The following is a 27,263-nucleotide window of genomic DNA, read 5'->3' as shown; positions in this document are numbered from 1 at the left end:
GGGAATGCGCTGGCGTCGAGCGAGGGCGCGGGGCCATCGCTTCTCGGCCTTTTGGCTAAGATCAAGTGTAGTATCTGTTTTTATCAGTTTAATATCTGATACGTCCCCTATCCGGGGACCAAATATTAAATTGATTTTTGGAACAGGGAGATGGAATAGGGGCTTGCTCCGTCCACTCCGCGCATCGACCCGGTATTGCAGTATCTCTGGGAACGGTGCACCCCCCGCTTTTGTGTCCGATGTCAAGGTTGCCGTGTCCTCCAACAACGTCATATATAACCAACACACACGGGATCCAGATCTTGTCTGTGCCCTGTGTGACCAGCGACACTGTCCCCGTTGTTTCTGCCGGTAGGGAGCGGCAGATAGCGACACAAGAGCGTGTCTGCCTGAAACCCTGTCCCTACCATTCGCCCCGTGCAGCCCGATAAAATCCCACTATGGACCAGAACTGAGCCTAAATGGATCGCATTTGAAACGGATGGATTGCCCCCGATAGACTGTGTCAGACTGGGCTCAGGGGGAAGTTCTCCCGGCCGTAGAGCGGCAGAAACCCCTCGCGGCATCAGGAGGACGGACGGAACGTGTTCCGGTTGTCCTCTGACTTCGTGAAAATTGAAGCGTCCGTTTTGTTTTCGGCGTCCCGGCCCGTCAGAACTCAGAGTTGACGGTTTTTTGACGGAGTGTGTGTGTGCGTGTGTGCGCGTGTGCGTGTGTGCGCGCGAGAGGGATCGTGTGTGAGCTCCCGGAAGAGTCCGCGTGGGTTCCCCCCCGACTGAGAACGGCGTGCGTGTGAAAGTGGTCCGTGCGCGGGACGCGTGCGACTCATACTTACCTGGCAGGGGAGATACCATGATCAAGAAGGTGGTTCACCCAGGGCGAGGCTCAGCCATTGCACTGCGGCCGTGCTGACCCCTGCGAATTCCCCAAATGTGGGAATCTCGACTGCATAATTTCTGGTAGTGGGGGACTGCGTCCGCGCTCTCCCCTGTCGTGCTGTTCAAGAGCAAGTCTGTGTCGCTGGAGGCCGGGTTCACTGTTTATGGTCGCGCGCGCCCACCCTCCCTGGCCGGGCTGTGACCCAACCAGGGAGTTGTCGTTGCACATGGCAGGTGCACCGCGAAAGCGTGGATTTACGATCGGGCCAAAAAACAATCCAGTGTCCAAGTCCCTGAAATGCTCCTGCTTCTTGATCTCCACTCCTTGTAGCCTCGCCGTTCCACCCGAGTTCCTCTCATCCCCACACATGTATGCTGTCTTGCTGCGACTAACTTTCGTTCCTCTCCTTTCCAGAGCATACCCCCACCTCTCTATAGTTTCACCGAGACACAGTTTATACAGTTTATAGTTTATTTTGATTTCTAATTCTGCCTTTTATTATTTATTACTGTTATATTTTCTGGAACTCTGGCACAACAGTTTCCTTCGGGATTAATAAAGTTGTTCTTATCTTATCTTATCTTATCTTATCTTATCTCGACCTCCACCTGTTTTCTGCTCTCACTACAGATCACAACGGCATCTGCGAAGGTCACGGTCCGTGGAGATTCATGTCTACCCTCATCGGTCAGCCCGCCCGTGCGTCACCATTGCGAACAAGAAGGGGCTCAGGGCCTATCCCCGACGGAGTCCCGCTTCCACCTTGAACTTCTCATGTCCCGTCTTACAGCACACCACACCACTGTCTCCCAGCTAGCATACATGTCCTGCACCAGTGCAACACACTTCTCTGCCGCTCCAGACTTCCTCATAGGATACCAGAGCTCCTCTCTTGGCAACCTGTCGTATGACTTTTCAAGGTGTTCAAAAAGGCAATGCGGCTCCTACCGGCCTTCTCTGTACTTCTCTATGAGCATTCTCGGCGCAAATACTGCATCTGTAGTACTCTTCCTTTTTCCATGTGTATTTTATTTAATTTTCTCTTTCTCTTGTCATTAACTGTCCCGCCGTGCATTTGAGTCCTGGTATGGCCTTTGCTAGCTCCCTCTTTACCTTAGGCTGCAGCCTAAGGTAAAGTGTTTTTGATGATTTTTGGTTAAAGTAGCCTTGGGTGCCACTGGCTGTAATCATGGAGACTAAATATAAGGAGCTCCTGACAGATCTGGAAATGACTGGAGGTGGAAAAGACGGAGGACGGCTGCTTATGAAATGTCCTTCCGCGTAGGCTAGTCTCGTTTACGGCCATACCACCCTGAACACGCCCGATCTCGTCTGATCTCGGAAGCCAAGCAGGGTTGGGCCTGGTTAGTACTTGGATAGGGGACCGCCTGGGAATACCAGGTGCCGTAAGCTTTTTTATGTTCGTCCCCTCTGTCAACAGCAGGAGGTGCTGTCTCTCAAGAGCGCCAACATTTCATACACGGACACACGCCACTCATTCCCTTGTGTCTGTCCCACCGGAGTCACAGTGAAGCCCGGCGCGACACGCGCTCAGTCACAGTTCCCCGCCTTACCTTGTTCGGTCACTTTCCGTTGTCTCGCCGCCTCCGTCCGTCGCTCGCCGGCTTTCTTGTCATCCCTGTACAGTATTTCTCCATGTGTGCTGAATTTCTTTTTCTCTCGTTTGTGCCTCTCGCTGTTGAATAATCCAGCCGCTAACCTACGTACCACTGGCTCTCCTAGACACTTCCATGCCTCCACATGTACGGTACGTCATCAGGACCCACTGCCTTTGAACTCCTCATCCTCTTCGATGCCCTCCCCGCTTGTTTTTATACTCGTTTCTGCTCCTTTGCGGTCGCCAGTAGTCAGCGCTTCAACCCTTGGCTCTCTTTCATTTTTCCCCATTCATTCATCATACTCCTAGGAGTCTGGTTGTTGAAGTCTTGGGTTTACTTTAATGGTTCGGCGTCCTGTCGAGGGGCCGTGCACCACGTGACTGGGCAGATGCGGAAGATGCATCAGCCATGTTGTTTTTTGTAAAGCAGGAACATCGGCCTCCACCGGGACCTCCGTCTCCAGGGCGAGACGGCGGTCTTATCTTATCTTATCTTGACCTCCACCTGTTTTCTGCTCTCACTACAGATCACAACGGCATCTGCAAAGGTCACGGTCCGTGGAGATTCACGTCTACCCTCATCCGTCACCGTTGCGAACAAGAAGGGGCTCAGGGCCTATCCCAAACAGTCCCGCTTCCACCTTGAACTTCTCTGGTCCCGTCTTACAGCACACCGCACCACTGTCTCCCAGCTAGCATACATGTCCTGCACCAGTGTAACACACTTCTCTGCCGCTCCAGACTTCCTCATAGGATACCAGAGCTCCTCTCTTGGCAACCTGTCGTATGACTTTTCAAGGTGTACAAAAAGGCAATGGGGCTTCCACGGGCCTTCTCTGTACTTTTTTATGAGCATTCTCGGCACAAATACTGCATCTGTAGTACTCTTCTTTTGCCATGTGTATTTTATTTAATTTTCTCTTTCTCTTGTCATTTACTGTCCCGCCGTGCATACGAGTCCTGGTATGGCCTTTGATAGCTCCCTCTTTACCTTAGGCTTTAGCCTTAGGCTGTAGCCTAAGGTAAAGAGTGTCTGATGATTTATGGTTAGAGCAGTGTAGCACCCAACCTCTTAGTTAATGCAGTGATAGTACAATGGTTTGGGCCCCGGGAACATTACTTAGATGAAATTTTCAATGGTAAATAGGAGAAACAATAATACCTAATTTTTTGATAACTTAAACTTATTCATGCTTTTTGATTATAGCGGTGCCTCCATCTCCTAAGGATAAAATATGAATTAAGACAAACACAGATCTCTTTAAGTACAAATTTAAAGTTTAGTTTCACAAAATTAAAAGAAAGAAAAATGAAATAAAATTGGTAGTGCGTTCATTTGAGATTTTGTCGCTTTGCAACTACATAAACATATTCAAAAACCATGTACATCCCTTCAAGTTCAGTCCAGTTCAAAAACCATAACCTTAAAGTCCTTTTTGTTTTTCTCAGAAAGTTCAATCGTGGCAGGCCTGATTCGATGCTCGGGATCGTTGGACCAGAAAAACAGAAAATGTCCGTTTCACTTGTTCACAAGCCCCAAAATAAAATGCATGTGCTCTGATGTACTCACTAATCCTTTTGGCGTTGAAGCAATGGATAGTCAAATGTTGTCCATCACCATGCGATTCCCTCTCGGCAAACGGGTTATCAATGACTTGGCATCACGGCATCACGAAGTGCACTCGGTGAAACTCATCGGTTAAGCCTCTGCAGAAACGTCCAGAAAATTCCTCTCGGTCCACTGAGCATCAAAGGTCTCCAATTCCAAGCTCATATACTTTACATACAGAGTATGAAATTAACTCGCGGTAAAATGCTAACAATGCTAACGCTCGATTAGCATCGCATATGTGCACTTAAACATATCGTCTAAGCATAAAAATCATATACATCGAGTACTCACTCATCACAGGGTTAAATAGTCGAAAACAGCAACGTAGACTCTGCATCCACAATGTTTTATGACCATTCTCCTTTCAGCTTAGCTTCACAAACTTCCCTCGGCAAACGCAGCAGTCGAATGCCTCGCGCCTAGATGTTCTATTGCCTTCCTCATTCAGATCCCGCCCTCACGCATGGGATTGGACACTAAGTGTACATCAACCAATAAAATTAAAGAAAATACCATATTGACACTTAACAAGTTCGGATGCAAACAAAAGCACATGTTGAGCTGTACGTTTCACACAAGCTTGTGGCGTTTAAAAGCACGATTCCCAAATAAATGACAACAACCTTAGATAAGATTAAACCTTGTTTTTAACCATTTATGAACACATTTTAAACATGAAATATTAAATGTTTTACAGCCATTTCAGTCTTATTTAATTTTACTTAAATGTTAAAACATCTTTACATTTTAGCCTGTATGGTCTGTAATGAAATTTTAGACGGGCTACATCCTCCCCCTTCTAAAAGGTGTAGATGTCCTCATCTAACTGTACTGTTTAGACTTAGATCTGTAGGGGCATGTTTTAGGATGTTTCACAAGATCAGGGTTTCCTCTGGCACTGAGGTTCAAGTGAATGACCATGCTGTGGTGCACAATAGTCACAGGTTCCCCAGCTTGAGTTCCAGGTTTATCATAGGTCAAGCGGATCACTGGTTTTACTTCACGCGTTGACTTTCTGCTTCTAGGGCTCGTTTGAGTTCTCAACTCCACATCAGTGTCTTCAGCTGTATCATTAGTATCTGCGTCCTCGTTGGAGGACTGATATTCCTCTTCCTGTGAACTGACAGAATGTACTTTCTCCACCTCCAGTTCACTCTCAGATGAGGGGAAATTTTCAAAGGGAGTATGCTCTGGGGTGGTTCGGTCTGGTATGGACAGTGGTTTCCTGACCTTATCATAGGTTGGGCACTCGTAGACACACTCATACTCAGATTCAGAGTTTGAAGAGATGTCAGATGTCTGATCATTTTGGTGATGTGTTTGATGTCTTAGAGTATGTTGTCTCCTGGTAACTGGTGTTCTGACTCTTTCAGTTTGTTCAGAATTATCGGGAATCCTGACAAGATAACCAATTTGTAGAAGGTGGTCTCTGTGTTGAGTTTTGACACTTCCAGTTCCTTGTTCGGGTTTGACTCTGTCTACAGGTAAGTTGGAAAACTTTTTAATCACAATATAGGGTGTGGATTTCCATCTATCTTGTAGTTTATGTTTCCCAGTGAGGCCAACATTTCTTACGAGGACTCGGTCTCCTTCTTGTAGAGGTTGGTCTCTTATTCGTTGATCATAACAGGTTTTGTTTCTCAGATAGCTCTTGGTTGCACACTCTGCAGCTAAATGGTAAGCTTTTTGGAGTTCTTTTCTCATTTTGTCCACATACCGTAGGTGAGACGTCTCTGAATTACCGTCGAGAGCTGTACCAAAACAGAGGTCAACAGGCAATCTGGCATTGCGCCCGAACATTAAGTAGTATGGGGAATATCCAGTGGACTCATTTTTAGTGCAGTTATACGCATGTACTAACTGACTGATATGGTGACTCCAGTTTTGTTTCTGCACATTTTCAAGAGTTCCAAGCATTGAGAGAAGTGTTCTGTTGAAATGTTCTGGTTGAGCATCACCTTGCAGATGATAAGGTGAGGTGCGCGACTTTCTTACTCCAAGCATGGATAAGAGTTCTTTTATAAGGCGGCTTTCAAAATCTCTACCTTGGTCTGAATGTATTCTAGCGGGTAGTCCATAATGAACAAAGTACTTTCCCACAATACTTTGGCAACTGTAACTGACTTTTGGTCCTTTGTAGGAAATGCCTGAGCATACCTTGTATAACAGACCTGGGCATTGTACGGCCCACGGGCCACGTCCGGCCTGCGGGATGGCACTGACGGGCCTGTATGACAGACCTGGGCAATGTATGGCCCGGGCCACATACCTTTGGTTGACTCTGACCGCCAATGTAAGGTTAATTGGAAATTACAAAATAAACATACTTTCTAATTTCACCTCATTCATGGGCTAAAGCTGCACTGCTTTTATTCTGAAGTTGTTTTTTTTTTAATTCACGCACATAATGACGTAATGCGTATATCAAGACATGCGCGCGATTGAATCACAAGACAACTTTCACCCTCAAAAATGTCCGCTCAGGCTAAAAAAAGAAAGGTAGATGCCGAATGTAGGATTTTCAACAAAAATTGGACAGCTAAGTATTTATTTACTGAGGTTGGAGGTAAAGTTGTGTGTTTAGTTTGCGGGGAGCAGATCGCCGTGTTTAAGGACTACAATTTGAGTCGGCATTACCAGACGAAACATGCAGAGAAATATAAAAACCTGACTGATGACGAAAGAACGCGGACATTGGAAGCTTTGCTAGCTAAGCTGCAAACGCAGCAAGGCTTTTTTACCAAGCTTCATACATCCAGGGATGCAGCAACCAAGACCAGCTTCGTGATATCCCACAAAATAGCCAAAAACAGCAAGCCATTCGCAGAGGGGGAGTTTGTGAAAGAGTGCTTGGTAGACTCTGCAGCACTAATATGCCCTGAAAAAAAGCGGCATTTGAGCAAGTCCCGCTCTCCAGGCGAACCGTGGCGAGAAGGATCGAGGACATTGCGGGGAATCTGGAGCTACAGCTGCAACGTGAAGTGCCAAGTTTTGACTTTTTCTCCTTCGCTTTGAACGAGAGTTGTGATGTCCGCGACACAGCCCAGCTACTCGTATTTGTCCGTGGGATAGCGCCGGACTTCAAGATTACGGAGGAGCTGGCAGCAATGCGGTCGTTAAAAGGGATGACGACAGGGAGCGATCTCTTCACTGAGGTAAATGCTTGTATGGACACGTTGGGACTGAAATGGGACAGACTGGCAGGTGTCACCAAGGACGGTTGTCCAAATCTTACAGGGAAAAATGTCGGACTTTTAAAACGCATGCAGGATAAAGTGACTGAAATTGACCCTGATCAGAAATTGGTATTTTTACATTGCATTTTACACCAACATGTGTTGTGCACATCAGTGCTAAAAATTAACCATGTTATCGATGTTGTTACTATAATAGTTAACTTCATCAGGGCGCGGGCACTGAATCACAGACAGTTTATAACACTTATGGAGGAGCATGAGAGTGAGCACAGTGACATTGGCTACCACACTTCTGTGAGATGGCTCAGCCTGGGCAAAGTGCTAAAAAGAGTCTGGGATCTGAAAGCAGAAATCCAGGAGTTTTGTGAGACAAAAGGCAAGGCCATCCCAGAGCTTGCAGATGAGGACAGGATGGCAGATTTTGCATTTGCTGTTGATGTGACTGCACTGATGAATGAACTGAACACCAAGCTGCAAGGCAAGGGCCTTTTTGTGCATGAAATGCACAGCCTGGTGAAGGCTTTTGTGAGAAAGATACAGTTGCTTTCAAGACAACAGGAGAGCAACACTCTCACTCATATGCTGACCCTGGAAGAAGTCACACCATCAGCTGATAACCTCTCCAGGTACTCATCCATGCTAGGAGCATTGCATGGTAAGTTTTCAAGGCGATTTGAGGATCTTAGAACAATGGAGAATGACATGCACATGGTTTCCTTTACCTTTACCTTTACCTTTACCTTTACCTTTACCTTTACCTTTACCTTTACCTTTACCTTTACCTTTACCTTTACCTTCAGGTGTGGATGATGCACCCAGTGATTTTCAGCTGGAACTCATTGACCTGCAGTCTGATGTAGTACTGGCAGAGCACTTTAAGTCAGGATCTCTGCTGGATTTCTACTCTTCTCTCAAGGAGGAGAACTTTCCAAACATTAGGAGACATGCTCAGAAGATGTTTGTTCTCTTTGGCTCTACCTACATTTGTGAACAAACATTTTCAATGATGAAGTTTACAAAATCCAGGTATAGATCCTCTCACTGATGATCATCTGGATGAACCAAAATTTCCTCAAACTCAACAGCAACAAAACAGAAATTATCATATTCGGCCCAAAACCCTTGCTAAATTCCTGTCACATTCTCGCACTCTCCATTGATGGTCACTCTGTTTCCCCCTCCCCCCTGGTAAGAAATCTTGGAATCTACATGGACCCTGCACTCTCTTTTAGGCCACACATAAATCACATCACCAAAACATCTTTTTTCCACCTCCGAAACATAGCACGCCTCCGACCCACTCTTTCACACTCTGCTGCTGAAACACTAATCCATGCATTTATCACCTCCAGACTCGACTACTGCAATAGTATCCTATATGGCCTCCCCTCTAATGCCCTTCAAAAACTGCAATACGTCCAAAACTCTGCTGCCCGACTACTTACCCGCTCCCCTTCCAGAGAACACATCACCCCCATCCTCCGTCAACTTCACTGGCTGCCCATCAAACAACGCATCCACTTCAAGATCCTCCTCACCACCTACAAAGCCCTCAACAACCTCGCCCCCCCATATCTCACCGATCTTCTACGTCGCCACTCTCCAGTGCGTCGTCTTCGCTCCTCGGATGAAAACCTCCTAACTCCAATCTGTAAGTCCAAGTACCGCACCCTGGGAGACAGAGCCTTCGCCATCGCCGCCCCCACCCTCTGGAACTCCCTCCCCCCAGCCATCCGAGAGTCAAACTCATTGTCTTCCTTCAAAAATAACCTCAAGACCCACCTCTTCCAAACCACCTACAACACCTACAGCTCTTCCCATTAACAATGTTTATGTTCTATGTTTTCCTGTCGTCAACCTGTAAAGCGTCTTTGTGTACCGTGAAAAGCGCTATACAAATCGTATGTATTATTATTATTATTATTATCATCTGTCAGCTGTGCTTCACATCTCCACTTCAGACATTCAACCTGACTTAGATGCACTCGTTAAAGCCCAGCAGAGATTAGATTTCTCTCACTGAACAAGAAAAAAGAACTTTAAAACACCAAATGAGGTAGTTAGACCACAAATGTAGGCATGTTAAGGCACCAGATAACAGTGAACTGGGGCCCTTTTTCTCAAAATCACAGTTCAGTGACAGTCAATATGTTGTATCTTGCTTAATGTTTGGTTCACAAAGACAATATTGTGATGTCTTTAAAATGCTCAGAACCTTTACACAACTATCCAACAGTATATGGAACTCAAAATGTGTTTTGAAGTGAATGTGACTGAAAATGTTCACTAATATGAGTCACAAATAGTAAAAAACGTAATTTTTTTGTCTACCATTGTGTTGAGAAATTTGAATGAATACATTTTTGTAAGGCAACCTCATTTTTTCATTGCTTAATCTTAACATATACTCTTGCCAGCTTGTCAAAACAGTGCTATTTACTGCTTTTTATAGAGATATACAATTAATATTATGCAGAATTGAGTTCAGCCTTTTGGCCCGGCCCTCCACAATATTTTATGTTTCTTATGTGGCCCCATGGAAAAAATAATTGCCCATCCCTGGCCTAATGGGTTGTATGCCATGAGTCATGTTATGCCCTGGTATAAAAGTCATGGCGTTTCCTAATCAGCCCAAATTGCATGTGCCACACCAGTGTTGGGGCAGATACAGAAATGCTCATCTGCCACAAATCCATACATGTGTTTTTGGGCATGGAGAACCGTATTTATGTGGGAATGCGAAAATCCTCCATGGTGGAATACCAAATTTGGTGAGGTTTGTTTCAATACTGAATATTGTTTCAATAATGGCTTGAGGGCAGTCAGATTCATGGCGCACGCATCCATTCCCCACTTTCCAACCTCACATATACTATTACTATAGTAGTCATAAGTTTTCCTAACTAGTCTATCCCTTTCCATATTTAGCACAGTGTCACACTTAAGTTGGCCCAGACAATGATCCTTTTTACCACACTGTCGTTTCATGCAAAATGGTGGTGTCTTTTCATTGTAATTAGAATGAATCCCTCAATGACAGTTCTGTTGGTTGCCATAGAATAATTGCTGGTAATCGCCAATTTGATGGATTGTAAGGCAGAAAGGGAAGGACTGAGGTATTTGTTATATTCTGAAAATTTCAAAATCTCTGATTCAGTCCTTGGGAATACACCCATATTATGGACAAGGTTTCACGTTCATTAATTGGATAAGGTTGTATAGTCGGGTTAGGAGACACTGATATTTGCATTACAGTACAAACATAACAATCAGTTTGGTCTCCTGCTGTTATATTTATCAATCGCCACCAGAGACTGTCACGATGTGGAGCATTGTTCTCATTTCATAGTTCTTTATAAGTTTGAGATAGGCCCTTCTTTACTCGTCAGACTTGCCATTGTTTGTCTCTGCGTTCTCCTGCTGGGTTGGGTGCTCCTGTTTTGGCTGGCTCATCCTGGATCCTTCCAACCTAAACGGTTAGGGATCTGGTGGTTTCTTCACTAATGCAGCCGATGCCTTGAGACGAGTAAGACTATCCTTCTTACTCCCCTTTGTAGTCAGCCTTCCCCTCTAGCCAGTGTTAGTAGGATCAACAGGGAGTACCTTACAGTGTGATTATGAATCCAAGTGGATCATTCCGCAGTTTTCACTGCAGTCGGCGTGGTCAGAAATACTTGGAATGGTCCTTCCCAGCGTGCTGAACTCCACAGCTTCTCTTTATGACTTTCACGAAGATCCAATCACCAACTCGGACCTTCACCTGTGGAGCAGATTGAGATTCAGGCAGATCATTTGCGTCTGTTACATCTCGTTGCCTTAATGTATTTGTAATGTATTCCACTAAGTTTCTTCTGTGTGGGCCTTCTCTAGGTCTGGATGTGTCATCGGTAACCTGAATGGTCCACCATGTATTATCTATTATGGTGTCAAACCATTCACAATGGTAACTATGTGCATAGACATTTTTATCATATATATGCACTCTCGCCATGTCTTTCCTGTATGTTCCATACATTTTCTTAGTCTGTTTTTTACTGTTTCATTTGTTCTTTCCACTAACCCTGCAGTTTGTGGATGATAAGAACAATGTCTCTTTAAGTCAATGTCCATAACTTGACCCATTGTGTACAACTTCATTTATTCTCTGCAGTATGCCATGGGTTGGCAGAATGTATTTACAGATAGGATTAACTACAGCTTCTGCATCAGCTTTTGTAATGCTGTGACCGTGTCTCGGCAAACTAATCACAGTTTTCCTTATTTACAAAACCAGTATAGCAATTGCTCCCATTTCCCCTCTGTACACGTACATTTACACACATTCCAAACCGACACTCGGCTCCAATACACAGTAGTCCCGCCACGAGGCTACAGTTAGCTAGCGGCTAGCGATCGCATGCTATTAGCACTACCCAAGCTACTGCTGACCTCAACCCTACAAGTTAAACGGCCATTCACTCACTTCACCGGGACTCTTTCGCTCGTTTTTACCTATTTACGTGTCGTTATAACTCTTTACCTGTAACGCAGACATTAGCCACATTACTGGCGTCCAACCTCTTTGCCGCCGACACAGCACTGAACTAATGCTGTGACCGCGTCTCGGCAAACTAATCACGGTTGGTTTCACGCCATCCTGTGGTGGAATGTGGTACTACATACTTACGAACAGTGAGTGAGAGGAAAGGAGCAAGTTGCCAACTCAGGAAATAAAATACATTTAATATCAAAAAAAGGGAGGGGGATGTCTGGTATTTGCGCTGTCATACTTGCAATTTCCACCCATTTGCCGTGGCTGTCAATTATTACCAAACAATATCTATATTTTCCTACATAATTGAATTCAATAAAATCCATGTCCATCACTTCTAAAGGATATTGTGGATCTGGAAACCTTCCTTTCTTTGGTCTTAGTTTCCTTGAGTATTATTTTTAAAGTATGTTATACATTGTGCAAATTTTTTTAAGTAGGAATTTAGGATAATGGTATAGAAGTGTTTTAACGTAAGTACCTCCATCCCTCCTGTTGACACATGGCAAGGCCCATGGGTCATTTTCATTTATCATCAAAATTCCATTGAAGTCTGTTGCTCCTCTCTTGAGCCAGGATTGTCTTTCAGTAGCTGACGCATTCTCCTGAGCATCTTTGGTACACCATTGTCAATTAATGATGGTGCAGTAGATAGTTTTTCAGCATGCATGCTGTATTTTTTTTTTTTCTGCTTCCTTTGCTATTTTGTCAGCAAAGGCATTTCCTTTTGTAAAAAATCATCTGTTCCTGAGTGATGTGCTCTGCATTTTACTACTTCTAATTTTCGTGGGAGCAGTATAACTTCTCGTAGTTCTGTTAAGAGTGCTGCATGCGTCACTGTTTTTCCTTCGCCGCCTTAAAAAGGCGCCTTATAAAGGATCCGCCTTTATACTCAGGCCTGTTTAGCGGGATTATTCCCTGGTGTGGTGTGGTCACCAGGTGCGGAGGATAATTGCTGTGATTGCTGTGCCGCTTGCCCGGGGACCCAATGAGTCGTGACACTCGGAGCCTGTGACCCAGGGGTACCGGTCGTAGTTTGTGGTTTGAAAATGTCAAACAAATCCTTTTCCTGGTTGTGACAGGTTCGCTAGCTTATGAGTTACCAAGCTTTCTTTACTATGCCCAGCTTTTCTTCAAAACTCCATCTAGAAAACAGTTTTAACAATATATGAGCAACTGAATCCGTTTCTTCTCCTCCTGCAGCCATTGTGGGTTGACAATGCCCATATTAAACAAACACAACTATGTTTCTGTTCGCAGCTCGCTAGTACGCTTCTCCTTGCTAATATACTTGTCCACTCTCTGACTATGCAATCAGAGGGTGTGAATATGCTGATGTTGCTATGGCCTGCGAGAAGGCTTTGATGTCGCCAACTCAAAATCTGATTGGTTGAAGCAACAGCGTCGTCAACACTTTTTATTTGCGTAAAGGGCTTGCAGAACTGATTGTGCAGGCCCCCCCACAGGCAGATTCCTTTGACTTTGACCCTGCCTGACAACAGATTATGGCTGGAATGTGATTGTTAATATGAAAGTATATGCCTGGAAGCGGCACAACCAGGGGAAAAGCTATGAAAGGAAGTGACCGACCATTTGGAATTATTTAATAAAAATTCATGGACAAAATATAATTAACGTTTGTGATTCAGATATGTTTTGGGCCAGCAGAGAAGGCCTTGCAGGCCCTGACAGCCCACCATTGCTTGGATCAATGATTATCTGTACTTGGCATGATCGGCTTGTATTTGGATGTGTCATATTAATCTTTTCAGTGAGTTTTTGCGTTTTGGTGTGTCCATGGGCACTTTGAACTTTTATCTTTGTGTTTGAATATTTTATTTTTGGAGGTGCTCTTGTCAAAGCTGTTTTGCATGCTCCTGTATCACACAGGAATTCTGTTAAGACTCCATTAACTTCCAAATTCATGTAGGGTTTTACTGTCAAATTATTCAGTAGTTCCCATGCACTTGCTATATTTATACTTTCTAGTCCTTCCTCTTCTTCATCATCATCATCTGAATGAGTTGGTGTGCATGCACTTGGTAAGGGTGCACGCTCCTCACTTCACCTATCTCCCCTGTCATTTCCTCCTTGTCTCTTTTGCCCACACTGTCGTGACCAATGGCCTGTTTTACCACAATGCCAACATGAGTCATCTCTGTCTATTTTGTCTTTTCTCAATTCCACTCTGATATCTAATTCTTCCTGTACTCCCTCTCTGGGGTCTTCGTCCTCTTCGACCTCCTTGAAACATTAACAATCCTTCATCATCATCATCTTCCATTTCATAAACTGATGTTTCTTTGGCTGTTTGTAATTCCTCCACATGCCATGCATACGCCATAACACTGTCTACTGTCGCTGTTTCCCCATCAAGCAGACATTTAAGAATAAAAATAAGAACAACTCTGTCTCTCTGTGGCACTCACTGTATCACTCTTTTGTTTGAGAAAGTACACAAAAATTATACTGGAATAATCATCAGCAAACGACAATGCAAATCTGTGTCCATCTATAGATATGGGATCTACTGGCCCTGCCAGATCTGTATGCATTAAATCAAACACCTCTGTTGCTCTTGCATCAGGCTCTCTGTTTCTGATCTGCACAAACTTCCCTTGAATACACACTTCACATGGTGATACAGGTTTTTCAGTTTTCCCTTTGATTACCATACCATCAACCACTTTTGTCAACTTTTGTACTTCGCTATAATTACAATGGCCGAAAATTTCATGCCATGTTTGTAAATCAAAACACCCTTTGCATTTGTCATTACTTTCATCTGCTGTAGATAGGTAGTAAAGTTTGTTCTGCACATTAATAGGAAATACAGTATCGTCACTCATTTTGACCATGTCTTTTCCTACATTGAAGATTACCGTTGCTCCGCTTGCTGTGGTGGCCATCACAGATAAAATGTCCTGTGGATAGGAAGGGATGAACAGCATGTTTCTCAGTGTTGCTGTGTGGTGACGTCCTCTGCTGTCTATGAGGATCACCTCTGCCTCTCCCCGCTGCTTCGCCACGCCTTGACACTTGGTCCCGTCTGCCAGCTCAACATGGTGTGTGTCAGCTCTGAAAGTCTCATCGAAGCTCTTGAACTTTGTCTCATCCGTGATGATGTGGGAAGTAGCGTCCGTGTCCACCATTAGGCCTTTCATCTTCACACCACGCTCTGGAACGATGTCCGCTCCCCGGTCTTCGGTCAAGAAAACATACGATGTGTTGCCCTCTCCCTCTGCGGCTTGTCTCGCTTGTTCACTCGTTGGACGACGCCTGCAGTTTGCATCTCTGTGCATCGAGCTTTTGCAAAAACCGCACCACTGTCTTCTTTGGCATGTTCTTGCTTTGTGCCGCTTCACACCACATTTAAAGCACACCATATCCGCCATTGTGTTTTTGTCATTGCCCCTCAGAGTGTCATTTACTTTCGTGTTCACTTTCATAACATTATCTGACACATGAGAGCAGAGTTTTTCAGTGTCTACATGTGAACGCAATCTCCTTTTAAAATCAGCAAATTTTAGCTTTTCTTCACTTTGAGTCACATGAACTGCAAATGGTTTGAACGATTCTGGAAGTCCCTTTTGCACCATAGCTATGAGAAGATCATCACTCATGACTTCCTCTGCATTTCTTAGCGCCGTGATTATAGTCTCTGCCCTAATCACAAAGTCTGTTACGCTTTCATTGCTGCCTTTCGGCAGTTTTGTCAGGTCAGTATACAGGTTTATAATGCGAGGCTTCCCTTTACCTGCATAATACTCTCATAGCATCTTCAGTGCCTTTCTCCCATCATCTGCAGCTTCGCACATGACCAGGCCTAGACTTTTGTCATCTGAAAACTGGATCAGCTGGGCATAGGCCATTTCATTCTGCTCCTTGTCCTTCGCCTCCTCGTCATCGTCATCAAATTCTGGAGTTTCACTCAGAATTGTGTCTTTGACCCCCTGCAGCCGCATGTAGGCCAAGAATTTAGTCTCCCAGAGATCATACTGCTTCTCATCTCCGGTAAAAACTAGCCGTGACCATCTACTTGGCCGCTCCATGGCTTGCTAGTTAGAGCACGTGGTAGCACTGTTAGCAGCTACTAGCTAATCAAGCTCACCGTCACGCCGAGTTCGCAGTATCGTCGCTCTTCTCAGCGGCTCCAAACTGTCTTCAGCCGTCTTTGGGGGTTTCCTGGGCCATTAACCTGCTGTCAGAGGTTATCTCTGCAGTAGATCTGCGTGTTACCCCTCAATACCGACTGGGTCTTTTACAGAGGAATAATATGTGTGACACATCTCTTGCTTTGCGGAACTGGAAGAAGTTAAGTTTATTTTCAAGCAAATAAAAACACAACAGACAGACCGGAAGCTGGGACTGGCCCTTCAAAATAAAACGGAAAATAATTGAAAGCATATTTCTCAGTTAACAATAAGAACAACTTTATTTATCCCGAAGGAAATTGTTGTGCCAGAGTTTCAAGTAAAACATAACAATAATAAATACTAGTAGGAAATTGTGTAAACAGTATAAAAAAAAAGGTGGGGAGAGTAAGAAATACAAATAAAACTATGAAGTGTCTAAGTAGCAAGTCAAGGCTATAAAGTGTCTTAAGGTCTTAAGTACAAAGATTTTGAGATTCCCTGTGGCTGAAGGGAGAGGAATTAAAAATTCTGATAGCCTCAGGTAGGAAAGACCTCCTGTGGCATTCATCGGAGCTCCTCGGTGGTCCTCTCAGCAGACCAAGTTTCAGATGTAGTTGGTAAGGAGAATCATCCTGCTCATTGAATTCTAATCCACTATGGTTTCCAAATTTCCCTTCATTGCAGAATTGAAACTGTGTAACAGTTTCTCCTGTTTCTTGTTTGCATGCTGCTTACTGTGCATGGGTTGCGGTGGTAGCATGCAGTGGTCTTGCTCTATTTAATACTGCTTGTACAGCAGCCAGATAATTTCCAACAATAGGACCATCTGTTGGATGTTGACAAATCTCTTGTTGGAGATTTCCTCCTTTGTAATCACCTCGATATCTTGCCCATTTTAATAGAAAGACAAGTTTGAATATTTGTTCTAACTCCAATCCAATCAAACTCTATGACTCAGCGAGCTGGAAAACTGCATCTTGGAATGGCCCCCAGCCATTATCTGCAGCTTCTTTTACCTCAGGGGGGTTTTCCGCATCGTGTGGATTCGGAACTTGTATGATAGGATATAATTTGGCCTCATCTACAATATAACTTTTGTTAAGGTTCTTTCTCCGTGTTTTGTATGGATGTGTTGGTTTTACTTTTACTTGTTCTTGTTTGTCTTTGTGTATGTCCTCATATGCTGGCAGCTTTTTAAGATCTGGGTATAATGGCTCTGGAACCCCTCCCACTGTGCCTTGTGGCATCTCCAGTGGTGGGGGTTGCTGCATCACAGCTTTGACGGCTGTTTCATTATCCTCCTTCTGCACAAACATAGTTTCTTTACTCTGATCTTTAATTTGTTCTTTTCTTCTTCTTTTGTATACTTTGTGTTCGTGTAGTGGCTTGTTTAATCCATTTTTCAACTTTTCTCACTTCGTCTAACTTTTTGTCACTCTTTTTCTTGTTTTTGCATTTTTCGTGTTCATCCATAAGTTTTTTAATGATGCTAATCTTCATTTTCCATCCCTGCTGTATTTCTTTTTCCGTTTTCTTTAATATTTTGTAGTATCTGGATCCAATTTGTGCATGAACTTCACAGCCCCTTCCAAGGCTTTTTCATTTTTTCTACTACAAGAGATTCCCATTTTTTTTACACTACAGGTTGTTGTGGTTAACTATCAGTCACAATGTTCACAGAGATCTTTGACCGTGCCAAGCTCCTATAGAACCTAGTATTCTGCAGACACAGCTGTCACTGCAAACCAACTTTCTCAATTTTAACCAAAACCTAAAAATTACACTTACTTCAGAGACTGACTTTAGTCAGTATAAAAATCTCTTTGAAGTGACAACACACACATATATTCCAGTGCACCCTGCTGTTCTTTCTTTTCTTAGGGCTAAAAGTATAAACCTCTGTCTACTTTCTTTTGAAGGAAAAAGTATGAACCACACCTACCTACTTTTCGCGGACAAAAGTATAAACCACATCTACTTTCTTTTAATGGACAAAACCATACTCAGTCTGTTAATTTGGTGTTTACTCCTTGGCCTTCTCGGTCCAGTCAGATCCTGTCAATACAGCGATGGCAGGTGTAAGGAGGAAGTTCTAACCACCGGTCTTTCTCTCAGATCACTAGATCTGGCAGTCATTTGGATATAATATCTTTATCTCACCAGGTTGACAGTTTTTGGCACAAGTTGTAATTCTTTAAAGCTGGTGTCTGAAGCTCAAATTTCCCGATAAGGATGTGATTATACACAATACAGAATCTAAACAATGTATAAATTCACTCAAATCCAGCCGCAAGAATGAAAGATAAAGCCATTTATTCAAAAATGTTTATCACCCAAATTGAAGGTTTTTGGAACAAGTTGTAAATTACTTTGGAATTCTTTGAAGCTGGTTTCTGTTAAATAGGATTTGAACTTACACAAAATATGTCAAATGTATAAATGTCATGTTGCAGGTTTAGTAGATGAAGCAGTTTGGTCTTTTTTTTTTTTTATTTCACCAAATTGAAGGTTTTTTAACAAGTTGTAAATTACTTTGGAATTCCTTAAAGCTGGCACCTGTCGTTGAAAATTATTGAATAGGATGTGATTCTGCACAGTATATATCATCTTTACTTAAATGGAGCCGACAGTTAGAAATATGAAGCCATTTGGTCAATTTTTTAATCTCAGCCAGTCGAGGGTTTTTTTGCAAAAGTTGCAAATAACTTTGTAATTCTTCAAAATTGGTGTCTGTTTTTGAAATATGCTGAATAGGATGTGATTCTAAACAATTAATGTCTGATTCACTAGCATCCAGCCAGATGTTTAAACGATAAATGCATTTGGTTGAAAAGTTCTTACCTCACCAAGTTGAAGATTTTTGAAAAAAGTTTTGAATAAGAAGTGAATTGTTAAAAACTGGTGTTTGGTGCTGCAATATATTAAATATGAAGTGATACTACAAAATATATGTCACATTTACTGAAATCCAGCTGCAGGTTTAAAACATAAACCCATTTGGACATAAAGTGTTTATCACACCAGTTGAAGCTTTTTAGAACAAGTTTTAAACAAGAAGGGAATTCTTTAAAACTGGTGTCTGATGCTGAAATATGTTGAAAAGGACATGATTCTACACAATACATGTGACAATTACTGATATGGAGTCGCATCTTCAAAAGATAAACCCATTTGGTCAAAAAGTGTTTATCTTCCAAGTTTAAGGTTTTTGGCAATGGTATTAAAAAACTGGAATTCTTTAAAGCTGGTGTCTGGTGCTGAAATTTCCCGATAAGGATGTGATTATACACAATACAGAATCTAAACAATGTATAAATTCACTCAATCCCAGCCGAAAGAATGAAAGACAAAGCTATTTATTCAAAAATGTTTATCACACCAAATTGAATTTTTTGGAACAAGTTTTAAATTACTTTGGAATTCTTTTAAGCTGGTAATTGTTGAAATATATTGAATAGGATGTGATTCTGCACAGTATATGTCATCTTTATTTAAATGCAGCCGAGGGTTAGAAAGATAAAGCCATTTGGTCAAAATGTTGTATCTCAACAAGTCGAAGGTTTTTTGCAAAAGTTATAAATAACTTTGTAATTCTTTAAATCTGGTGTCTTTTTTTGGAATATGCTGAATAGGGTGTAATTCTACACAATATATGTCACATTTACTGAAATCCAGCCATTTGGACATCAAGTGTTTATCTTACCAATTGAAGCTTTTTAGAACAAGTTTTAAACAAGAAGAGAATTATTGAAAACTGGTGTCTGGTGCTAAAATATGTTGAAAAGGACGTGATTCTACACAATATCTGCGGCAGTTACTGATATGGAGCCACATCTTTAAAAGATAAACCCATTTGGTCAAAAAGTGTTTATCTTCCAAGTTTAAGTTTATTGGCACAGGTTGTAAATAACTTTGGAATTCTTAATGCTGGTGCCATGTGCTGAATTATGCTGAATATGATGTGATTCTACACAAAGTATGTCATCTTTACCTAAATCTACCCAAAGGTTTAAACCATAAACCTATCTGGTCAAAACTCTTCATGTCAGATGTTGAAGCTTTTTGGAACAAGTTATAAATAACAAGTGAATTCTTAAAATTGGTGTCTGGTGCTAAAATATGTTGAAAAGGCCATGATTCTACACAATATATGTCACATTTACTGAAATCCAGCAGCAGATTTAAAAGATAAAGCCATTTGGTCAAAAATGTTTATCTCACCAAGTCGAATGTTTATGGCACAAGTTGTAAATAACTTTGGAATTCTTTAGAGGTTGTGTCTTTTGCTGAAATATGCTGAATATTAAAGAATTCTACAAAATATAGAATCTACAAAATGAATAAATTCACTCAAATCCAGACTCAACAATGAAAGATAAAGGCATTTGGTCAAAAAGTTTTTATCTTCCAAGTTAAAGATTTTTGGCACATATTGTAAATAACCATGGAATTCTTAATGCTGGTATCTGGTGCTGAAATATGCTGAAGAGGACGTGATTCTACACAATGTCGTCACCTACTGCTGAAGGTTTTAACGATAAAGCCATCTAGTCAAAATTGTTTTGACTAGATGGCTTTATTGTGGCTTTATTGGCTTTATTGGGTCGAAGAACAAGAACGAGAAGAAGAGGAGTGCGTGTTCAGAAGCAGTGAGAGAGGAGGAAAGGAAAGAGCCTGGGAGTAGGGAGAGTAGGGACTTTGAATATTGGGACTATGACAGGAAAAGGTAGAGAGTTGGTCGACATGATGCAAAGAAGGAAGGTGGATATACTGTGTGTCCAGGAGACCAGGTGGAAAGGTAGTAAGGCTAGAAGTTCAGGAGCAGGCTTTAAGTTGTACTATTATGGTATTGACAAGAAGAGAAATGAAGAAGGAGTTATCTTGAAGGAGTTTGTTAGGAACGTCCTAGAGGTGAAAAGAATGTCAGATAGACTTATGAGTCTGAAATTGGAAATTGAAGGTGTGATGCTCAATGTTGTTAGTGGCTATGCCCCGCAGGTGGGAAATGAATCTGAAGAGAGGGAGAAGTTCTGGAATGAGTTAGATGAAGTGATGCAGAATATTCCCAGAAATGAGAGAGTGGTCATTGGTGCAGACTTCAATGGACATGTTGGCGAAGGCAATAGAGGGGATGAAGAAGTGATGGGCAGATTTGGTATCCAGGACAGGAATGCAGAGGGACAGATGGTGGTAGATTTTGCAAAAAGGATGGAAATGGCTGTAGTGAACACCTTTTTTCCGGAAAAAAACAGGAACATAGGGTAACTTATAAGAGTGGAGGTAAGAGCACACAGGTAGACTACATCTTGTATAGATGAGGTAACCTGAAAGAGATCAGTGACTGCAAAGTAGTTGTAGGTGAGAGTGTAGCCAGACAGCATAGGATGGTGGTTTGTAAGATGACTCTGGTGACAAGGAAGATGAAGAGGACAAAGGCAGAGAACAGGACACAATGGTGGAAGCTGAAAAGGGAGGAGTGTTGCATGGTTTTCAGGGAGAAAGGGTCTGGGTGGTCACGGTGAGCTTCCAGATGATTGGACAACAGCAGCTCGTATTATCAAGGAGACAGATAGGAGAGTACTTGGTGTGTCATCTGGAGGGAAAGTCGATAAGGAGACTTGGTGGTGGAATGAGGAAGTGCAGGAGTATATGCAGAGAAAGCGGTTAGCAAAGACGAAGTGGGATACTGAGAGGACTGAAGAGAATAGACAGGAGTTCAGGGAGATGTGGCGAAAGGTAAAGATACAGGTAGCAAAGGTAAAACAAAGGGCGTACGATGACTTGTATGCTCGGTTGGATAGTAAGGAGGGTGAGAATGATCTATACAGGTTGGCGAAACAGAGATAACGATGGAAAGGATGTACAACAGGTCCAGGTGATTAAGGACAGAGAGGGAAATGTATTGACAGATGCTAGAAGAGTGATGGGAAGATGGAAAGAGTACTTTGAAGAGCTGATGAATGTGGAAAACAAAAGAGAGGCAAGGGTAGAAGAGGGGACTATTGTAGGCCACAAAGTAGCACAAATTACTAAAAGGGAAGTGAGGAAGGCATTGAAGAGCCATGAAGAGTGGAAAAGCAGTTGGTCCTGATGATATACCCGTGGAGGTGTGGAAGTGTCTAGGAGAGGCAGCGGTAGATTTTCTGACTAGATTATTCAACAGGATCTTAGAGAGTGAGAAGATGCCTGAAGAATGGAGACAAAGTGTGATGGTGCCTATTTTTAATAATAAAGGGGATATGCAGAATTGTGGCAACTATAGAGAGATAAAGTTGATGAGCCATACAATGAAGTTATGGGAAAGAGTAGTGGAAACTAGACTGAGAGCAGAAGTCAGCATCTGTGAACAGCTGTATGGCTTTATGCCTAGGAAGAGTACTACAGATGCAGTATTTGCGTTGAAAATGCTAATAGAGAAGTACAGAGAAGGCCAGAGGGAGCTGCATTGTGTTTTTGTAGACCTAGAATAGGCATATGACAGGGTGCCAAGAGAGGAGCTCTGGTATTGTATGAGGAAGTCTGGAGTGGCAGAGAAGTATGTTAGACTGGTGCAGGACATGTATGCTAGCTGTGAGACACTGGTACGGTGTGCTGTAGGGGTAACAGAGAAGTTCAAGGTGGAGGTGGGACTCCATCAGGGATCAGCTCTGAGGCTCTTCTTGTTAGCAATGGTGATGGACAGGCTGACAGATGAGGCTAGACAGGAATCTCCATGGACCATGATGTTTGCAGACATTGTGATCTGTAGTTAGAGCAGGGAACAGGTTGAGGAAACTCTAGAGAGGTCGAAGTATGCTCTAGAAAAGAGAGGAATGAAAGTTAGTCGCAGCAAGACAGAATATATGTGTGTGAATGAGAGGAACTCAGGTGGAACGGTGAGGCTACAGGGAGTGGAGATCAAGAAGCTGGAGGATTTCAGGTACTTAGGGTCAACAGTCCAGAGCAGCGGAGAGTGTGGAAAAGAGGTGAAGAGAGGGGTCCAAGCTGATTGGAATGGGTGGAGAAAAGTGTCAGGGGTACGATGTGATAGAAGACTATCGGCCAGAATGAACGGAAAGGTGTACAAGACAGTGGTGAGACCAGCGATGATGTATGGACTAGAAACTGTTACAATGACCAAAAGACAGCAGGCAGAACTAGAGGTTGCAGAGATGAAGATGTTGAGGTTCTCTTTGGGAGTGACCAGGATGGATAGGATCAGGAATGAGTCCATCAGAGGGACGGCACATATTCGATGTTTTGGAGAGAAGGTCAGAGAAGCCAGACTGAGATGGTTCGGTCATGTACAGAGAAGGGATAGAGAATATATTGGTAGACGGATGCTGGAATTGGAGCTGCCAGGCAAGAGGTCTCGAGGAAGACCAAACAGAAGATTTATGGATGTAGTGAGAGAGGATATGAAGGTAGTTGGTGTGAGAGAGGAAGATACAGAGAATAGGGTTAGATGGAGAAAGTTGACTCGCTGTGGCGACCCCTGACGGGAAAAGCCGAAAGAAGAAGAAGAAGAAGGCGTCCTATTGGTCGGCCGTGCACCACGTGACCGGGGAGATGCGGATGATGCATCAGCGATGTTGTTTTAAGTGAAGCTGACGGTGCACCCTCTCAAATTGCAAATAATAACAAATTCGATGGGAGACATCTCAAAGATCGCGGAGACGAATGTTTAACGTGCCATTTGGTGCGTCTACTGTATTATGTTGGTAGATGATAATGCAAAGAGGCAGGAGGGTTGTGGGTGACGTGTGACATAAGTTTGTTAACTGGACAGCCTGTCTCTACGCCTTGCTTCCGTGTACCGAAGTAAATTCCCACCAAGGAATCTGATCTTAGCGCAAATGGATTGTGTTTGATGACAAAAGACGACAGCCCCGATCCGTCCAACACACTGGTCGCGTTTAAAGACTGTCAGACCGGGATCGTGGCAAAGTTCTCCCGTTTGTAAAACAATAGAAACCAATTGTGGCATCAGGAGGATGGACGGAATGTGTTCTGTGTTGTGACTTCTTCATGAAAATTGAAGCGTCTGTGTCGTTTTGGTCATCGGAACTCAGAGTTGACGTTTTTCTTGTCATTGAATGGCTGCGATGGCTGACCCTGGATCAGCCTCTGAAAGGAGCAATGCATGACTCAAAAACGAGTCATGTTCTCTGACTTTTGTATTAGTGGCTGTATTTGTACTAAGGAATCAATTACATGCTTGTGGTCATGTGGCACTCTCGTCTGTTGTTTGTACACATTTTCATCTGCTTGTTCATATGGGAAACGAAAACATTATTATTGAAAATCTCTGGTAAAACTGTTACAATGTTTTTTTTTTTTATTTTACTGAGTTCTAAATCCACCTTTCTGTGAAAAGGATTTTTTAATCATCTCTGAACAAGCGAGGCTGATTTGTAGCGACTTGCACAAAGATCTACAGACACATTTTTAATTGCGTATTGTAAATGTGTAATACTGAAACACATCTCTTGTGTGTTTTGTAATAAATTTCAGGATGAGTAGAAAAGTCTGATGTTTACTACCTTTCAGGGGAAATCCTGCTTTTCCAATCCAATCTGTATCCTGTCCTACAACCCACTGAAGGGATTCAATGCAGCGTTGGTCTGTTCTGCATCTGAGGCTTCCACCATCCAAGGCTGGACCTGCAGCTCTGATATCAAAGGAATGGCTGTTTCGACGAGGTGGAACCGTGGCCAGTAAGCTTTCCTTTCACGATGGAAATGCTCCCTTACTTGTTGGCTTCCAACTTCTTCTTCCCCAGGTAGTGTTGGAGTGAAGCTTCTCCAGCTGGCATTTGGTAGAGGTGATGGTGGGGATCTAGGTGGTCATTTCATGTTCTTCAACTGTTTTACTGGGGGGCTTTTCCAATAATTATTTGGAGGCACGAATCGGAGGCAGCCACTGTCAAGCCTGCAGTAGCTCCCCTCCGTCGTTCCACCGAGATGCACCGATGATCATCTCCATTGCCATGGTAAAGGCATGAGGGGATGTGACGCAGCCTGCCCTGAAGCCCACTTCCAATGATCACCATGTTTTGTACTCTGTGGTTGTTTTACAGAATAAGAAATGCTGGAGGAAGCTTCTGACCAGGTTTGTGGGGGGTTTCATGCACTTGGAAGAGGTTGAAGGCCTCCCAGATGACAGATGTGGGGATGGATTAAGACGCCTTGGCTCGGTTGAGGAATAAAACATGCAGGTCTCTTCTGTGCCCTTTGAAGATTTTATTTGTTATTGTGTTTCAGGTGAGTTTGGAGTGAGAAGTTATGACTTGTTATCGCAAAGACATGCACCGGGGGTTCAAGATATGTTTAAAGAGGACAGAATTCACGCAGAGGTGCACTGTTTGTCATAGCTTAATTTTGACATTGATTTTCAGTCCAGTCAAGGTGCTGTGAGACTTCAGTGTGTTGTTGGTGCTGATTGCCATCACCCTGTTCATAGGTGAAACTAAAAACTTGAATGTCGTATTTGAATATTTGACAATTTGATTAAATAAGCTCAAAATGATCATCACAGTCTAAATCAGCTCATTTTAAAATGTTGATTTGAATAGGTGTCAGTACCCAGTATCCAGATAAAGTGGGGCAAAACAGTATTTAGTCAGCCAACAATTGTGCAAGTTCTCCCACTCAAAAACATGATAGAGGTCTTTCATTTTCATCATTGGTATACTTCAACTATGAGAGACAGAAAATATCATTGTCTGATTTTTAACAAACTTATTTGGACATAATGATGGAGAATAAGTAGTTGGTCAGGAACAAACATTCATTGCAATACTTTCTTATATACCTTTTGCTGGCAATGACAGGTCAAAGGTTTTCTGAAAAGTCTTCATAAGGTATTCCAGGGGCGGGCAAACTTTTTGGCTCAGGGGCCGGATTGACTTTTAAAATTTGACAATATGATACATGTAAAACAAAAAATGGATTTGTGAACAGTACATATCAGACTCTTTTGATATTCGCTTTGAAAATAAAACCAACTTGGTTTTGAAGGCTCTGACATTTGCTTGCATTTCATTCACAAACCGTTTATTTGGTTGGATCTTCACGTCCAGCTCATTCATGTGTGTCAGTAGGTCCACAGTAAATGTTAAATAACAAAGCCAATCCGTGTTATTCAGTTCAGGATAAATTCTCAAGAGTTCTGAAGTAGCTCCAAAAATTGATAATCTCCAGTTTGAGCTCCCACATTCGTTGATCCAATCATACATATCAAGCATGAATTCTGTACCAATCTTTGATTGGCCAGATGTGGCCTGTTTAAGAATAAGAATAAGAATAAGAATAACTTTATTTATCCCAAAGGAAATGGTTGTGCCAGAGTTTCAAGTAAAACATAACAATAATAAAGAAAGCGGGGATAAAAAATGGATGAACTTTTCCTTGTTTCATTCATAATGAACATTTTCCATCAGCCGTGTTACAGGCACTGCTTTTCCAGGACATATTTGCAAATTTTAACAGTATGTATTTAATTAAAAGTAAAAAAAAAAAAAGGTTAATGTGTAAATATCTGGTTACAATGTGAACACCTGCAGTTTACAGACAAGTGCAGCTTATGTGTTTGTGTTTTTACCCGCTGTGGTTTATATTCACATGAGCTCCAGATGTCCAGATGTCACTTCTAGGACTTTCAAGTTGCACAACAGTGCTCATTATCACAGCATCTCCTCTGGTCCTGCTCACTCTAGGTGAACAGCAGGGGGTCCAGGGCGGGTCGGTGTTGGATCTCAGGTAAGACAGAACAACAAGGTGCTCAGAGGACGTCAGTCACTCCTACAGAGCCAGGATGGAAGATCTGTACCCAGGGTCCTGTGGTTCCTTGTTTTCCTGCAGACGGGGATGATTTTGGAGGTCTTGGAGCAGACCGGCGCACAGAAGGAGACTCCTGGGCTGCTGGGTGACTGGACTTGGACCTGATTCATCAACAGTGTGTCAGAACTTCTCTCCATTCAGTGCATTTAAAAACCTCTGCATGTCAACAATGGTGGTCTGGCATCAGTTAAGCCACAGAATGCCAGTATAAGAGTTCAGAGAAGCGGGACTTCTCTGAAACCATTTTACTGTTGTCTTGTGTTCGTGCCGTTTTTTGAATCGTGTTTCCCGGCGATGAGCGGCGAGTCTCTGTGAGAGCGGGTCGCAACGATGCGGTAACCAGATGGGTTCACAAGATGGCGCCCGTTTGCCGCGCTGTGTATCGTGAGCGGTTCAAACGTCCTGTTTCCACCTGTGTCTTTTCTCCTCACGGGCGACTTTTTCCCATATTCCAGGTTGATTTGAAGGGG

At 42.9% G+C, this 27,263-nt stretch overlaps 1 protein-coding gene and 3 non-coding genes across 4 annotated transcripts; all 4 read left to right on the top strand.

Moving 5' to 3' along the window:
- Positions 1-35: 35 nt before the first annotated feature.
- On the top strand, positions 36-226 carry LOC147220069 (U2 spliceosomal RNA). The gene has a single exon (XR_015108145.1). It is a non-coding gene; the product is annotated as a U2 spliceosomal RNA (small nuclear RNA).
- Positions 227-827: 601 nt separating this feature from the next.
- On the top strand, positions 828-991 carry LOC147220068 (U1 spliceosomal RNA). Its single transcript, XR_015108212.1, has one exon. It is a non-coding gene; the product is annotated as a U1 spliceosomal RNA (small nuclear RNA).
- Positions 992-2,173: 1,182 nt separating this feature from the next.
- Positions 2,174-2,292, top strand: LOC147220067 (5S ribosomal RNA). The gene has a single exon (XR_015108492.1). It is a non-coding gene; the product is annotated as a 5S ribosomal RNA (ribosomal RNA).
- A 4,984-nt stretch (positions 2,293-7,276) lies between these two features.
- On the top strand, positions 7,277-27,253 carry LOC147220066 (general transcription factor II-I repeat domain-containing protein 2B-like). Its single transcript, XM_086171188.1, has 2 exons — positions 7,277-7,961; positions 27,249-27,253. The coding sequence occupies exons 1-2, from the start codon at positions 7,277-7,279 to the stop codon at positions 27,251-27,253; spliced, it is 690 nt and encodes a 229-aa protein (XP_086027314.1).
- The last annotated feature ends 10 nt before the right edge of the window (positions 27,254-27,263 follow it).

The sequence above is a fragment of the Fistularia commersonii genome, chromosome 24 (genome assembly GCF_037954325.1).
Source record: "Fistularia commersonii isolate RoL2024-O1a breed Wild chromosome 24, RoL_Fcom_v1.0, whole genome shotgun sequence".
NCBI lineage: Eukaryota > Metazoa > Chordata > Actinopteri > Syngnathiformes > Fistulariidae > Fistularia > Fistularia commersonii.
The sequence above is the reverse complement of the archived record's forward strand: the minus strand, read 5'-3'. Positions and strand labels throughout refer to the sequence as shown.